General features: G+C 41.0%; 1 protein-coding gene and 1 long non-coding RNA gene across 2 annotated transcripts in view; one reads left to right on the top strand and one right to left on the bottom strand.

The window, feature by feature from the left end:
- LOC123283868 (uncharacterized) overlaps nt 1-2,617 on the bottom strand; it is a 22,586-nt gene extending 19,969 nt beyond the window's left edge. Inside the window, exon 1 of the long non-coding RNA XR_006524641.2 lies at nt 2,426-2,617. This is a non-coding gene — a long non-coding RNA (uncharacterized lncRNA). The remainder of the gene's footprint in view (nt 1-2,425) is intronic.
- CISD2 (CDGSH iron sulfur domain 2) lies at nt 2,600-16,761 on the top strand. Its single transcript, XM_044766404.2, has 3 exons — nt 2,600-3,100; nt 14,237-14,451; nt 16,028-16,761. The coding sequence occupies exons 1-3, from the start codon at nt 2,998-3,000 to the stop codon at nt 16,115-16,117; spliced, it is 408 nt and encodes a 135-aa protein (XP_044622339.1). The 5' UTR covers nt 2,600-2,997; the 3' UTR covers nt 16,118-16,761.

The following is a 16,761-nucleotide window of genomic DNA, read 5'->3' as shown; positions in this document are numbered from 1 at the left end:
CTCAATTAAAAAATGTATTGGTTGGTGAAATCTAAAAGCCTGGAAATCACCAGTTGCCAGGGCCAGTAGAGAGCAAGAAAATGAAAACTTGTGAGAAGGCAAGTGCGGGAGCAAGGTCTTGGAGGATGAGCTCTAGAACACGGAGGGCAGTGAGGTGCGAGCAGACACTATGTGTAGGAGGAATTACAGGCCCGGTTAGAGCTGACAGTGAGGAAAGCTTCTCTGGTAACTAAAAATCAAGGTCATCTGAGCTCAGAATAAGCCTGGTAGTAACAATTGGAATGTTTAATAAGCAAATAAGGTAGAACAGTGAAGATGTGGAGCAAGTTTTGTGAGGATTGGGGAAAACAAGTCAATCCAGGAATGGATGGACAGACTAGAAAAACAGAGATGGTTTTGACACTAATTATCTTGATGAAGTCAAAGACTAAGTTTAGTGGGAGTAAGGGAGTAGAAGAGGGATAAACTAATGCATCAAGTTGTGGTCAGAAGGGAGTATTTCTGAATTTCAGATCTCAAAGCAAGAGTAAAGGCTCATTCATTGATGATGATGATGAAGATAACAGCCATTCATTAAGCATACTAAACAAATTAATTATATCTAGTCATAACAACCATTAATATCAGTATATTACAGAGGAGAAACTAAGGTCTTAATGAATTTTCAATAAAATTCAAGTTTTTTTCATAGATCTTTTTTTTTCTTTAGGAAGATTGGCCCTGAGCTAACTGCTGCCAATCCTCCTCTTTTGGCTGAGGAAGACTGGCCCTGAGCTAACATCCATGCCCATCTTCCTCTACTTTCTATGTAGGACACCTAGCACAGTATGGCTTGCCAAGCGGTGCCATGTCTGTACCCGGGAAGTGAACTGGCGAACCCCGGGCGACCGAGAAGCAGAATGTGCAAACTTAACCACTGTGCCACCGGGCCTGCCCTTTTCACAGATCTTCAACAAGATGACTCTGAAATTCATACAGAGTAGAAAAAGACTTGGCATTTCCAAGATAATTTTAAAGAAAATAGGTGGACGTTAACTGTTCTCAATGTCCTGCTGGGTATTAACACATTATAAAAACTTATGAACTTATTATAAACATTTACTATAGAAGCTGTAGCAATTATGATAGTATGGTAATGTCATAGAGGTCATACAAATTGATCAATGGAAAAGAATGAACAATCCATATCCATGTGGAAACTCTGTGTGGAAAACTGATTTGAGATCAGTGACATTACAAACCATGAAAGAAAAGTTAAACTATTCAAGAAATGCTGCTAGAACAATTAATTGCTCATATATAAAATAAATAAAATTAGATCTCTACCTCACGCACAAAAAAATAGGTTGATTAAAAACCTAAATATGAAGAATAAAAGTTTAAAACTTTTAGCAAAAAAATAGAAGAGTATCTTCGTGATTTTGAAGTAGTAAAGGCTTTCATAAACAAGACTCTCAAAGCACAAAATAGAAAGGAAAAGATGAATAAATCTGACTACATTCAAACTAAATTTCAGTATAAGACACCACAAACAAATGTCAAAGACAAGGTACAGACTGGAAAATAGGCAACCAATATAACCAACAAGGTATTATTATCCAGAAAACATAAATCAGTGAAAAACATGAGCAAAGTGCTAGCAAAATAGGCAGAGATGTCCAGGAGGCATTTGGAAGTAGTACAGAGAAATCCAGGCTGGAATAGAGACTTGGGCTACCCTAGCTTTTTGATCCTGAGGACGCCTCTACACCTGATCCCCGCTTGACGGAGCCGCCGCGGGCCGTCCCGAGGGCCACCACCTTCGGGACGAATAAGCTACGGGGTCCTCGTTTAACCAAACGAAAAGCTCGCTCCGAAAAGGAAATTGAGAGGCGAGTGCAGCGTAGACGCCGACCCTTCCAGCATCTCTTTCACACTGCCCTAGCTCAGGAACACGACCTGTATCTAAACATCTTCAGAGACGTCTCATTTTAACTGTACGTTAACAATTTTCAACAGGGCAAGACGAGAGAAGAATCGGTTTATCTAGATTTCAAGGCACTCTTACTGACCTTAATTTTTTAATCAAGGACAAACACAAATACTAAATGTACACAGTCCAGAGAACGAAATGTTGCTTAAAAAAATTCCTTCTCTTTCTCACTTTAAAATGAAAATACGAACGCAAAAATAAAACATGAAACGTATTTATGCCACTGGCTGCCACAGTACGTGCCACAGCAGAAAAGGGGCCCCGCGCAGCCGGCCGCCTCGGCCCGCGCGCTCCGGGGCTCGGCCGGCGGGGCTCCGGGGCTCGGCCACCCGGACTCCGGGGCTCGGCCGGCGGGGCTCCGGGGCTGTCCTTCCTATACCCCCTTCAGCAAAAATATGACACAAAGTGACGTCAAGGAGGGTGTGCCAAGGGAGTGAAGCTGTCTCCTCTCACCTTTCAATTGTTTAAAAGAAGTTAATAAAAATTAGTAAAACGTCAAGATCTGCACGGAGACTTGAGTTTGAGCAGAAGCCGGGAACATAAACTAAAGGAAACCCTGAGGTTCACACTCTTCAGCACTTTCCCGGGGTCAGTCAGCTGAAGAAGGCGCTGTCTGCGGAGGCAACGGCAGCGCTGCGGCCGCCCGGGCCGGGCGGAGGGCGGGGCGCAGGCCGAGCGCTCCGCGCCGCCGGAGCGCGCACGGCAGAGACAGGCGCCAGGAGACGCTCGCGCGCCCGCCGTCCCGCCCGCAGCGCCCCGCCGCCGGCCGCGCTCGGACCAGACCCCGGCGCAGGCCGCTCCGAAGCCAGCCGCTCCGGCCCGCAGCCCGCGGCCGCGCGCCCCTCGGCGCCCGCGCACGTCACTCGCCCGCAGCCAATCGGCGCCCGGCAGGTCGCCTCTCTTCCCGGGCCCCGACGCCGGCCCCGCCCGCGCCCACGCCCAGGCCCGGAGCCGGCCGGCCGCTTCCACGCTCGGCGCAGGCGCAGGCGCGGCGGGGCTCGGAGAACAGCGGCCGCCGCGCGAGGATGGTGCTGGAGAGCGTGGCCCGCATCGTCAAGGTGCAGCTCCCCGCGTACCTTAAGCGGCTCCCGGTCCCCGAGAGCATTTCCGGGTTCGCCCGGCTCACAGGTAACCCCGCCGTCAACGGCTCCCCATCCTTCCCAATGCGGGGGTGGGGGCGTCTGGAAGTCCCGGGCCGAGGGGCAGGGCGGAGCTCGGCGGGGCACGTGGCCCGTGAGCCCGCGCGGCGGGGGCGCGGCCGGCCGGGGCGCGTGACGCCTCGCCTCGGCGCTCGCTGGTGGCGCTTGTCGGCTGGGCGGGCTGCGCCGGCTCCTCTCCTCCTTCCCGCCGCCCTCGGCAGGCTGCTCGCTCGTCGTGGAGCGGGAGGAGTCGTCGTCACCTCGGGCGCCGGGGTCGGGGAGGCCCGGCTCCCGGCGGGGCGGCGCTCGCGGCGCGTGGGCGAGAACGGACGGACGCGGCTTACGTACGTGGCAGTTTGGTTTAGGAACAAAATTGGAAGATAACCTGCGCTCCTGTAGGAGAGAGTTGACCCACCCTAGGGCGTTTGAGGTCGCGTGGAGGCAGCCGAAGTGGCTCGAGGTGGAGGAAGGATGCATTAGCCCGAGCGCCAGCCTTAGAAAGTGAGATGCAATGAATACACGTAACATTCTGTACTTAAGCTCTCTCCTTTGCAAAAAAGATCCACAACTCGGCATTTCACATCCAAACGATGAAAATTTCCCGGATGCCATCAACACTTGGAAGATTTTGTTGGGTTCTGGGCATGACAATGTAAGTGAGATGTTTGCATACTAGGCTCAGACTGACTAGGATGGTGAGGGAAGAAAACCATGTTGCCCCAGCAGACGTGGAGCTCCTGCGTCCTGAGCGCCAGGGAGTGTAAGCATGAATTAAGATAATTTTGAGGCAAACAGAGTTGCTTAGCCTGGAGCAGTCTGGAGATCTGTGGTCGCTGACTTAAAATACAGCATTTGGAAGGCCGACTGAAGAAGCTCTGTCTGCAGACCAGAAGACAGAACCAGGACCCAATCAGTGACCGTTATTTGGAGATGGATTTCGGCTCCAGTACAAAGATGATGTTTTTGTTTTAATGAGAGAATACTTTCCCCAAACAAATAGGGTGCCTTGGGAGATAGCCCTTCTCAGAAATGTTTTTAAAAAGGCAGTCTGGTGGTAGGTAGGTGTAGACGGGGTGAACTAGGTGACTGAATTATGGTCAGAGACAGTTGCCCTGTTGAGAAATGGATTGTGAGGTTTTCACATTTTCACATGTTGAAAGGGTTTGGTAGAAAGCATGGTACTGAATAATAAACATTAAAAGAAACATTGAAACATCAGAAGCAACATAAAAGTAACATGAAAAAACTGTTTCAAATCAAGTGTTTATAAACGTCAAAGTCTTCTTTTGATCCTACTAGTTTATTCTGATAGAATTGCAGCAATTATGTAAAATGTTGACTTTTCCCGTTATCATTTCTTTTACTTAAGTACTTTACATATTTTAATGTTTTCCTCATCTTGTTCTAACAACTGTATAATCTATTTTAGATTAACATTACAGGAGGCCTAATCGTTCCCCTGCAGCTGGAAATTTGTAATGTTTATATATGTATTTTTTTGATTCATAATGTTCAGTGGTAAGTAGCCATAAACCAATTGTTTTCTTTCTCTTTGAATTATACCCTTATATCTATTGACTAAAATGGTAATACTGGGTCCAATGAATAGCATTTTGTGACACTTGTTCCCAGTTGCCAACCTACCTTCTTAATTTGCATAAATTAACTGCTGAGTTTTTACAGTCAAGAAAAGAAAAAATCTCCTTCCTCCCACCCCAGTCCAGTGTAACCTGAATTATGTGTATTGATTCTGAGGCTGGCTGGTTTTACATTAGCTCTAATTTTCTGTTAATAGAGTGTAGTTGAAGCCGATTAGAAAGTATGATTTTTTATTTAATGGCTGGAAGATTTTAGAAGTGTAGGGTTTTTTTCCCTGAAGATCCCTACTGTCAACAAATATTTAATTCCTACAAGAGGCATTAAGGAAACTTAACCTAAACCTTTTCCCCCCTTCAATCAATAATATATAGCAACTTCCTCTTTAAAGCTGTTAAATATTTAACATGAGGACTGATTCTCAGAAATAACGACGACCGATAAATATCTTAATAGTACGTATTTAATTTAAGTCCCAATACGTTGTGTCTTCAGTTTAGTTCTCATTGTATTGTTTGTTTAGGAAGCATTAACATGTTTGTAGTAAGTGCTTTATGAAAAAAATAAAATAGTCTGTTTCCTGCTGGACAATGATAGTATAACAGTTGCAAAATCTATGGATAACCACTTTCCATTCTGAGTCTCCCCTTCGGAACAGATTGTAGTAGCAAATGACATTTGGCTCTCTTGAATGAGCTACTTGTAGAACCCATACTTAGACTTTTATTGAAGCAAAAACTGGGAAGATAACTTTTCAGAAATTGTTTAAAATGTCTAGGAGATCAAAAATATTTTCATCTTCTGTCTATGACAATTAGAGTAAAAAGAGTTACAGTTCACATTATCTGTGTTTTCTTCGCTATATAGATCCAGTGGTTTTTAAAAACTGACTGACTCATGATGACTCTGCATTCTTAGTAAACACTTGGAGATCCTTAATTGCCATGCAGTGTTTACAGACAATCGTTATCTATCAGAAACAACTTAACTATCTTTGTTTAGGTCACATTTTTAAAAGTGAGGCTTTTAAGATAAATTTGGATGATTCTGCTCTTTGGAAATATAGTCTGTTTTAATACTTTGACCTTTAGAAAAGCTTTCCCTGTCGTATAAACTTTTAAAATAGAACAACAAACAAATCTTCCCATTCAAAAGTCAGAAAGCAGTTTACTTCTAGACTTAAAAGCTAGCTATGAAACTTCGAGAATAGCAGTTCTCCCCCACTTGAACTAGTGTGCTTCTTTGCAATGTAAGTTTTACTCCTAAAGACAAAGCAGTGAATCCTAGACTGTAATAAGATTTTTCCCGGAGTAGCACAAAGATGCCAAAGCCGACAGCTTTGAGGGCATTCACTTTGTTTATCCAGAAAGGGCCAATTTTGAACGAAAAATTTAGAAGTGGAGCAGAGTTGAAAGCATAGCCACAAAAAACCTTATAATCCAAGCTTGTTCCTAGCAGCCTTCTGTATAGTAGCCCCAGGCTGGGGGCAGCCCAGTGTCTGCACAGATTATGGTACATTCGTAGAGTGGAGTGCTGGTCAGCAATGAAAAGGAACAGCTTGCTGACCCATTGGATGAATCTCAAAAACCTTATGTTGACTGAACAAAGCTTTGGTTATAGGAATCAGTGGGAGGGCGATAGACTAGAACGGGACAGGAGAATACTTTCTGGGGCAATGGAAATATTTTACATATTTTTACAGGTTCTCAGTGGACCCTAGAGTCACAACTCAGAGCTAAACCCCTAAGATCTCTTTATTTTACTGTATGTAAAATTGTACCTCAATTTTTTTCAAAGAAATGGAATAAAAGGTGAGTTTTCTCAATAGGAAAGTATAATAAATCATTAACTTCAAATGAAAGAGTTGTGTTTATTAACATATAAATAATAAAGGTTATTTCTGAAAGATTGAAAAATTTTATTCTAGAAAACTTTTTTTGAGAATTTGGGAAAATATTTCCGTAGTTACTATAAGTTGTAAAAGTTTTTTTCCCACTTCCTGGTTAGACCAACTATATTTAAAAGTCAGTGTAATTAGGGCCAGCCCCATGGCCTAGTTGTTAAGTTCAGCACACTCCGCTTTGGTGGCCTGGGTTCAGTGCCCAGGCTGAAACCTACACCGCTCTGTTAGTGGCCATGCTGTGCTGGCAGCCCACATACTAAAAAATAGAGGAAGGGTGGCACATATGTTAGCTCAGGGTGAATCTTCCTCAGCAAAATAAATAAATAAATAAAGATTATACTAGCCTTTGTGGAGACAATTTTGATCTCATTATGACATTTTCTTTTCATGTAACTACTTTGCAATTTGAAATTCCTCAAGTCATCAGGTATTTATTGAGCACTTACTATGGGCCAGGCAATGTTTTAGATACCTTGACGCTGTTCTGTTCACAATAATGAATGGAAAAAAGATTTTAAAATTGATTATTAGTTTCGTTTTATTGGCCCTTTGGTCCTGAGTAGTCTGTATTAGGTTTTAAGTGGTAATAGTAAAGCCATCCGTTGAAAATATTTTACTTTTTACGGTTCAGAAATAGAAGTCATTTCTGTGTCTTAGTTGTAAATGATACATAAGAAAATATGTTATAAAATTATCGGCAACCAAGTTGCCAGTATTATTTTTGTGGTATCATTGTATGCAACCCTTTGAAAAGGAAAAAAAATCCGTTCTAGTTTTTTAGAATAGAGATCCATGAGATCCATTGTGCGTCTATGAGTGCTTCTAAAAATGTTTTTATCGTAGTATTTGTTTAATATCTTGATCTGAAATAGTGTACTTTAAAAAGTTTTTGATTGTCATTTTTGTTTATATATCTTGATCTGGAATAGGGGGTGACAGTTAGCCTATCTATAGAAGATTGAATCTGCCTCCTCTTGACTCTAGCTCTCTTTCTCTAAGGAGACATTTTCTTTTAACAGTGTCTACTTTCAGAAAATGTGTTAAAATTGCTTGCTACTCAGGGACTTTGAAGTGTTCTTTGCTGTCTAGATTTTGTTTCTCTGAGGGTTTCGGTTCTCCCCTCCACCTCTTTAGTCTTATTCTTTATCTTAATAGTGGGAAATAGAATACCATTGCAAAATAAATATTAGAATCCTACTCAGTAGTAATAGTACAAGTGTGATCTGCCTTTTTAAAATTAGAAACATAATTTTTTAAAAAATTGGAAACAGGAAAATTTCACCGATAGAGGAAAAAGTTCTATCAGAAGTGAAACTTTTGAATTAAGGGAAAAAATTTGAGGAAATTCAACTTTTTTACATTCAAATGAGGAAACAAAATGTTGCCTAACTGGGTGTTTCAATGATTGAACATAGTTGTCAGCTAGTTCCATCCCCCCAAATGCATCTCTTTTGCTCTCCAACCCCTGATCTTCTCTCACTTTCGTCTTCTAATTCTGGCTCATCTCCTAAAATCCTTGACACTTCTCATAGAGGCACCTCCTTGCTCCGGGGAAACAAAGCTCTCCCTCAGGAAACCGCTTGCCCAGAGCTCTCTGGTCTCTCTCCTTGTCTTGCTCAGATGAAGGAACAGAGACGGTTGCGCCTTTCAGGCTCTGCAGAGCCGCCTCCACTCTGGAACCGTTCCACTCTTTCAGAGAAAGCTGTGTCTCTGCCATCCATCAGGATCCCTTGCCATTTGCTGTTGTCTGTTGACCTTTACTCTCTCCCTTACATTCTTTAAGGATGTTGACACCTGTTTTTCTCTTTTTCCTACAATATTGCGCTGTCTTTTCCTGTTTAAAGCTGCCCTTCTGAGATTGTTTTGTTTTGTTCTTTAATTAAAATCCAGAACCTCCATACATCTGGATAATGAAACTAGAAATCTGGGGATCGTAAAGGAGCTTCACTTCCTCCAATTACCTCATGCTCCATACTTAATCAATCACCAAATCGTATTGATTTGACTACTGAGTCAGTGGTTCTTAAATTTCAGGTCGAGTGAGAGTTGATCACAGTGTGCTCTGAGATCCTAGTGAAAGCTCTGGCCCATCTACTCAGAAGGGTGTGCGCACACGCACACACACTGCCAGGCAATTGGAGGGGATCCATTTGTCCTCTCTGCTTTAACAGCCGCTGCCTTAGCTTAAGCCCACGTTATTTTCTTCTAGGTTATTGCAGTGAGTTTCCAAGAGGTTGTCTTGCCTCTTGTCTCCCACCGCCAGCTCTCCTCTTCTTCCTTGTGTTTCTCCATTAATGCGTCTTCCATCTCATACCAGTGTGATTTCCTAAGTGAATAATCTTTTGACATTTAATTGAGATATTTGTTATAAATATTCAGAATATATTTCTATATTCAGATTAGTATTCAGATTTTAATATTTAGCTATTTTAGTGGTTCCCTTTTATGTACAGGTAGGTTATTACCTGCCTGTTGTGTATCAGAGCTTTTTATGATCTGGCACCTGGTCTTTCTACTGTCCCTCTCCTCTTTGACTATTTTCCTGCAATACCATGGTGCTTAGTTTCCCAGACTTTTCGCATATGTTCTCTCTCTCTGCGTTTCCTTTGCCATTTCTTCCGTTGGAATGTAACTCCTCCTCCCATCTGCCTATGGGCTCCTGTTCTCTTACTCATCTTTCAGAAACGTGTTTAGGTGTCCCGTCTTCCCTGTAGTCTTTGCTCGTCCCTGCAAAGAGTTAATCACTCTTCCTCTACATTGCTCGTTTATGATCGCACATCCTATACAGTGCTGTAATCCTTTTTTATAGATCTATATTCCATACCAGATCAAAAGCTCCTTTGGGCTGGGGACTCTGTCTTTGTAATTTTTGTATCTTCAGTACCTGTCACATCACCTCTGTGAGGTTTTATAGTTCTTGAAGGGGCTTAAAGTTTTTTTCTTGAGTACTCTAAACGGTCTTCCTGTATTTTAACTTACACTGTTGTCATGTATAAGCCATGAACAAAGACAAACAGGCCTAGACTTAATAGACGTTACCTCAGATCCTGGTTTCATGGAGCACAAACTCAATTCAGCCAGCGTTTACCGAAGTCGTGATTTATGTAAATCTGTTAGAGGATAGGGAGTTAGGGATCTTTTTGTGCACTGGGAGAGGAGGCAGCTGTTTACATGACTGTAGCTTCGAGGCAGAAAGCTTTCTTTTGCATAGTGCTCTATAGTTTTTACAGAGCAGTTCCAACTCCATTTACTCATTCCTCCCAACAACCCTGTGAAGTTGGAAGCGTCTTTGCATGTAATATTCCTTGTGCCTTGAAAGTTCTTCTCAAGTCTTTGAGCCCCTAGCTTCTCCTCATTCTGTAGGTCTTGGCTTAAAGGTCCAATTTTTAGAAACCTTTCTGACCCCCTTACCTAAAGTTGTGGCCCACCCACCACTCTGCCCCTAGGTTAGTCTTTCCCTTTCATATCATCCTGTTTATTTCCTTCATGGCTCTTGTTACAGTCTGGCATTATTTATTTGTTTACTTGTTCTTTGTGCTTTCCCCTTCTAAGACATCTACGCCATGAAAGCAGGGACCTGACCCATTAGCCTGTATCCCTGGCACCTCGTGCATATATGGAATGTGGTGGGTACTTGTATTGTTGAACAAATGAATGCATTATTGTTATTCCTGTTTTGCAGACCAAAGAACCCAGACTCCAAGTATATGAAAGCTCAACAGGCTGCACCGTAAATTATGCTTCAGTATAAAGTAAAATAAATTGAGCCAGGCATTACTGAGTAAGCACTGAGGATGCGGCGATGACCCAGACAGAGAAGGCCCCGCTCTTGTAGGTCATCTCTTGCAGTGGGGGACATGATAGGCGCACGCATCTTCCCAAAGGATATTAAGAAATTGGGACATGCTTCTGATAGAATATTAAGTGAAAAAAGTAGGATATAGACTATATACAATATGGTCTCAGTTTTGTTTTTCAACGATTTAAAGGATATGTATTTATATTGCACACCAAAAAAAAGACAAGGTAGAAATACAATAAGATATTACCAACTTTTGACTGGTAGGATTAAAAGTTATTTTTTATACTTTTCTAAATTTTCTAAAATAAATGCTGTTTTTGATAATCCTAAAATAATAAAAATAAAAAATATACTGTACAAAATATACATTATACCTAGGAGTAGGTAATAGTCTTCGCTTCACAGTGTCTAAAATACCTGTCATAGTTCAACATACATCAAACGGGTTCATAGGAAATAGCTCAGTCTTAAAAGTTTTTAAAAAATTTCTTGTTCTGTATTTCATATTTCTTCACTAAAAATCAGCCTTAATAAATATTCTTAAAGTGATTTTAACTGAGTTTTATAGGCTGTATTATTTTCCTTTATAAAGCTTTTCTGGAGTTAAATTGAAGTTTATTGTCTTTAGAAAGTAGATTGCACTGAGCCCGCTAAGTCATTCCTTTGCCATAGAGACAGTAGTGCCTTCACCACTGTCTTACTGTAGAGTAGGGCTTACCGCGGGACTGTGTCGAAAGAACATTTTCTGAAGTAGATTTTAAAATAGTATTCACACCATTTGTTCCTGGAGACTTGTGGGTTCAGATAGGACATGCTCAATTTAAGAATCTAAGTTGAGGTTTTCGTCTTTACATCACATCCATTTACTCTTTGACTTTGAGTTGTTTACCCTCTTGTGACTTTTTAATTTTGTAACATACAGAATAATACTTAAGGTTATTCTACATTCAACAAACATTTGTTGAGTAACTGCTATTTCAAGATATTCTACTGGATGTCGGGGCCACTAGCAATCTGAGATATTCACTGCCTGATCTAGAAGTAAATAAATCATTACAGTGTGGTGAAGGAGAAAGACTGACGTGTGCTCTGCGTTCATTCATTATATCCCTCCGTAGGCACTTAGGGGTGTCTGCGCTGTTCCAGGAAGAGCAGTCCACGGCTCCTTTTCTTACAGGCTGGTGGAAGAGTCCACTTTATAAACATAATAGCAGTGTGATGAACATGAGGAACAGGGGCCTGGAAGCACAGGAGGAAGTGATTCACTTTGATTTGTGAAACCAAGAAGGACTTTTGGAGGAGGCATTATTTGACCCCTGTCTTAAAGGGTCCGCACAAATGAGTCAGGTAGACCAGAGGGAGAGGGGCATGGCAGACCGGAGGAACTCCTTACACAAAGAACACAGGGAGGCTGCTACTAGGTAATGGCTTTGTGGCTGCAGGTGCGTGAAGGTGGGGCTGTTTGTGGGAGCTGACGCTGTCTGAGGAGCCCGGCTGTGCTGGAGATGGGGCTTTACAGAAACGATGTCTATAGCAGCACCATCCCAAACTTTCTGTGAGGATGGAAGTATCCTCTGTACTGTCATGTGGCTGTGGAGCTGCTGAAGAGTGACTGGTGTGTCTTAGAAGTGGAATTTTGAATTTTGCTTAATATCAATTTATTTAAATTTAAATAGCCACATGTATGTGTTAATCATGTTTTTTATTTTCTGTATTTTATGATGCTTTGGACATGTTGGGGGCCCTGCTGACTAAGGAGAACCTGCCCGCACCAGGACTAGCTAGTTCCTGGAGACAGCAAACAACTTGCCTGTGAGCACGTCTTTCATGTGCAAACCAACCAGTCCAAAGCCACAGCCACCTCCTCTCCTCTGTCTAGGTCACTCACCCAGCCAGTGGTTCCCTGCCCTGAATCACCTGGGGCCAGGGAGAGAGAGTTAGAGACCACGCCACAGCTTAGAGCCCACTGAAATCCTTCAGGCTATCCAGTCCTAAACTGTTTATCCTGCCCTACCTTGCCTTTTGTCTGGAAACCACAGTAAAGGCTTGTGCCCCTGTTTTCCTCTCTCCTTCCTCCTCACCAACCCTGGTACTTGCCCATGTGGCCCTGTGTGGCATGGGGTGCCCCCTCCTCTTGGGAACTGTGAGTAATAAACTTTCTTTCAAGGCAGTTGTCTCTGTGTCTGTCATTTTACCATATTGATTAAAACAAAATCCCAGCTGCAAATCACAACGGCGTGGCTAGTGGCTGCCATGTTGGATAGCACAGATCTGTAGATAGACACCTCCCTATCAAGAAACAGGTGTTTGTCATTTCCAGAACTTCAGTTCATTGCAAGGATCTATGTGGCGTGTCCCCAGTCAGGTTTGAGAATAGAACAGCCAGCATGACAGGCAAGATCCGTATCCTTACAGAGCTTCATTCTGTTGACTAAAAGACTAGATCCCCAAAGATATCTACCATGTAGCATGGTCAAATTGAGTCAGCAAAATATTTTTTCAGAGGAGTTGCTACCAGTCTCCATAATCTCTTAATAAAAGCTACTCTTCATTGTCCGTCTGGTTTTCGCCGGGGACTCTTCCAAGTGCCATACGTGTGTAGATAGGTTTCATTTAGAGCTCCTAACAAACCTTTGGCATGGTGCTGTATCAAAAATAGTTTCATTTTGGCAGAGTTGGTGTTAAGCCTGTCTTTCTTTCAATAGTTAAATGGTAGGAATAATTATCTTTGGAGAGTAGTTTTATCAAGAGGAGAAGAGAGAAAATTTTAGGCCTGTTGGTTTAATTCATGGTGATTGAGAGTGAGCTTTGGTCTTACTGTCCTGGACTAAACCTGCTTAAGCCACAGTTTACCCACGTGAAAAATGAGAGTAACAACAGCAGCTGCCGAATACAGTGTCTACGCTGACACGGCGTCAGATAATGCAGTTGCCTCTTAGCGTAGTCTCTTCATTTACCACTAGCGTTTATTACCATGCCTTGGCAGATAATCTTCAGTTTTTTTCTTGCTGAGCTGTTTCTACATAGTGCTGAGCAAGATGTCAGGTAGGCACTCTGAAGGATGTCAAGTGATAGCTGCTTAAGGACAGAAGGGGGTCCCTAAGAGCCCAGCAGGTAGGGCACTAGCCACATCTGATAAATGCATGCTGAGATGTTTATCTTGGTTTCCTGGTGTGTGTGTCTTCACAGGCATAGGGACCATTTCATTTATAGCATCTATATTCCCCATCCCCCAAGTCAGTGCTGAGCACGACAGACGGCACGTAGTGAACACTTAGGAATAAGGTGTGTCCAACGATGAGAGCATTCGGTATATGAAAATTTCAATTAGTTCTTTAAAAATAGTAGCTTTTAACATTTGGGTGTTTCTTTAGGAATCACTATGCCTTACTAAAAGATGTCAATTAAAGCATTGAAGACATGTTCTGTCTGAAGTTATCTATCAATGGTAAAATAAAGATAGTCTATTGTATGATTTTAGACACGGTGGAAACATTTTATAAACCTATAACATATCACACATTGAGTTTTGCTTATAATTATGGTGATCATAATTCCTGAAATAAACACAAATATACTTAATAAAGATAATGAGGTAGGATATTTGATATAGGACCTAGTTCTGAAACTTGTTCTCCAGTTTCACAAGTCTCAGAGTAGCCCACAAATTAAACAAGGTGGTCCTAGGTATAGGTGGCTTGATTATCTTATTCATTGACAGTTTTACAGAGTAAGTAAAGAATAGGGAAAGAAGCAGCTGGAGAAGAGGCAGGTATTTGAGCCCTGTGGCCGCACTGCACGCTGACCCATCTGTGCCTGTTCAGTTTCAGAATGGCTCCGGTTGCTGCCCTTTCTCGGTGTCCTTGCGCTACTCGGCTACCTTGCAGTGCGTCCATTCCTCCCGAAGAAAAAACAACAGAAGGATAGCTTGATTAATCTTAAAATACAAAAAGAAAACCCCAAAGTGGTGAATGAAATAAACATTGAAGATTTGTGTCTTACCAAAGCAGCTTATTGTAGGTGTTGGCGTTCTAAGACGGTAAGATGTCCATTTATGCGGACACTAACGTTTCATGCAGTTAAAGTTGTTCTGCTTCTTAAATCCCCAGTTTTGAGGTTCTATGAGATGGGAGATTTTTCCGTGGTATTCAGTACCGAAAGTCTATTCCTAAATTAAAGTTTGCATTTTCTGATTGATACTGCCTACATTAGAAGAGTTAGAGCAGCAAGGAAGGATAGAAATATGTTTTCACCAGGTTCAGCAGTTAGTAGAGTAACAGTAACTACAGTCCTATGTAGTTAATGTAAAATATACTTACATTTTGAGATAGGACATAAGGTTTCGTGGAAAAGAGCATATGCTTTGGAGTCTGAATAAATCGTGTTCAAAGCTGATATCTTCTACTTACAATATGACTTCGATGAGGCAAATTAAACTTTAATCTCTAATCTTCAGGGGTTTTTTTGTTAAATCATATAATATCAACATCACAGATTTTTGAGGACTTGATGGGATGATGGATGTCTTGTGCCTTATATATATATTATGAGCTAGTAAATGGCAGCTATAATTAAGGCTGATTTTTTTTTAAGATTTTATTTTTCCATTTTCTCCCCAAAAGTCCCCCGGTACATAGTTGTATATTTTAGTTGTGGGTCCTTCTAGTTGTGGCATGTGGGATGCCGCCTCAGCATGGCTGGACGAGCGTGCCGTGTCTGCGCCCAGGATTCGAACCAGCGAAACCCTGGGCTGCTGAAGCAGAGCATGCGAACTTAACCACTCAGCCATGGGCCGGCCCCATGGGTGATTTTTAATGTGGAAATTAAAAGGAGGAGTTAGGAGCGATGAGTATTGTAAGTAGTTGATGAGATCTGTTTTCTACTGCTTTGATCATAGGTTATTTGAGGAGTTAAGTACAATAATGTTTATCACAGCATCCTTCGTAATAAAATTTTAGAAACAATCTAGATATCTGATAATAGATAGGCTTAAAGGTGTGATACAAATGATGGGATATTAGGAAGCCATTACAAATTATATATTTAAAGAATAATGACATGAGCGCATGATATAATACAAGTAAGAAAAACATGTTAAAGTATGATCCCAGTTTTGTTTAAAAGAATACACATAGTAAATGCAGAGGGAAAAATATACCAAAATGTTAATTATCATTAATCCATGAGTGGATTTTTTAAAAAATTTTTTCAAAAACATTATAGTATACGTGTTTTATAGTAAAACAGTATAAAATATTTTGAATTTAAATTACATTCTTTTTAAATAAATGAAGAGGTGAGCTTAAATTTAGAGCTCCACAGAGAACAGGAGCTTATTTTGATCCCCTTTTAAACCTGTTTTGTTGACTCTCATGAAATCAAAGCTTTTTATTTAAGATGTAAACCCAATGATTATTGAAAATGGTTCGTTTTGCTGTGGTATTGGAACGTAGTTAGGTTAAATGTAGACTATGTCTATTACTCAGGGAAGCTATCTGATGGGTTTTTGTTTTTGTTTTCAAAGTAATGTGCTTTCTTTATAAGAGCATTTCACAAATATTTCTACTTGTTGAATCATATTTAAAATAACACTTGTCATTCGTTTTCCTTTCCAGTTTCCTGCCTGTGATGGTTCACATAATAAACACAATGAATTGACAGGAGATAATGTGGGTCCACTAATACTGAAGAAGAAAGAAGTATAATAGTTATGAATTAGGATTAAATTCAGTTGTGTGCTGTAAAATCTTACAACAGTGTTTTTTCATTCTTTGTGTATAGAAGATGTTTCAAATGGTGGTCTTAATTATTGCTACTGGTTGAATAATTATTTCTGCCAATTTATTTTCTTGCTACACTACTTTTATATTTGATACTTTGTATATTCAGTCATTTATATAGAAATTGTGCAACTCTTTCATTTTGACTTCAAAGAATTGATGTATTTTCCTACAATAAAACCAACACTTTTGATTTTAATTAATTGAGAAAATCTGTTTTTGGCAGTGTGTCCAAAGTTATTTCTTTGAGTATCAACATTTTCAACAGAATCTGTACTTTGAGTTTTTCTCTCTACCCTAGTAAATATTTTTAAGTTCTTTTCTGTTTTGATCATTTGAAGTGATTTTTTTTTCCCCTTTTGGCTTTCGACACTCCATTCTTTTTAGATCAATAAGAAAAATACTGCTCTCAAGAATTACTTGAGTTTTCAGAGTTAAACTCTTTGTTTTATAGGGATTGTTGTCTGATAAATATGTATCTCAATTTCAGAAAAGACATGAACTGGATGTAAAAAGTTCCAACAAGGAACACTTATTTACATTATTAAAGATTTGTTTACTGTGCAAAA

The sequence above is a fragment of the Equus asinus genome, chromosome 3, assembly GCF_041296235.1.
Source record: "Equus asinus isolate D_3611 breed Donkey chromosome 3, EquAss-T2T_v2, whole genome shotgun sequence".
NCBI classification, from domain to species: Eukaryota; Metazoa; Chordata; class Mammalia; order Perissodactyla; family Equidae; genus Equus; species Equus asinus.
The sequence above is the reverse complement of the archived record's forward strand: the minus strand, read 5'-3'. Positions and strand labels throughout refer to the sequence as shown.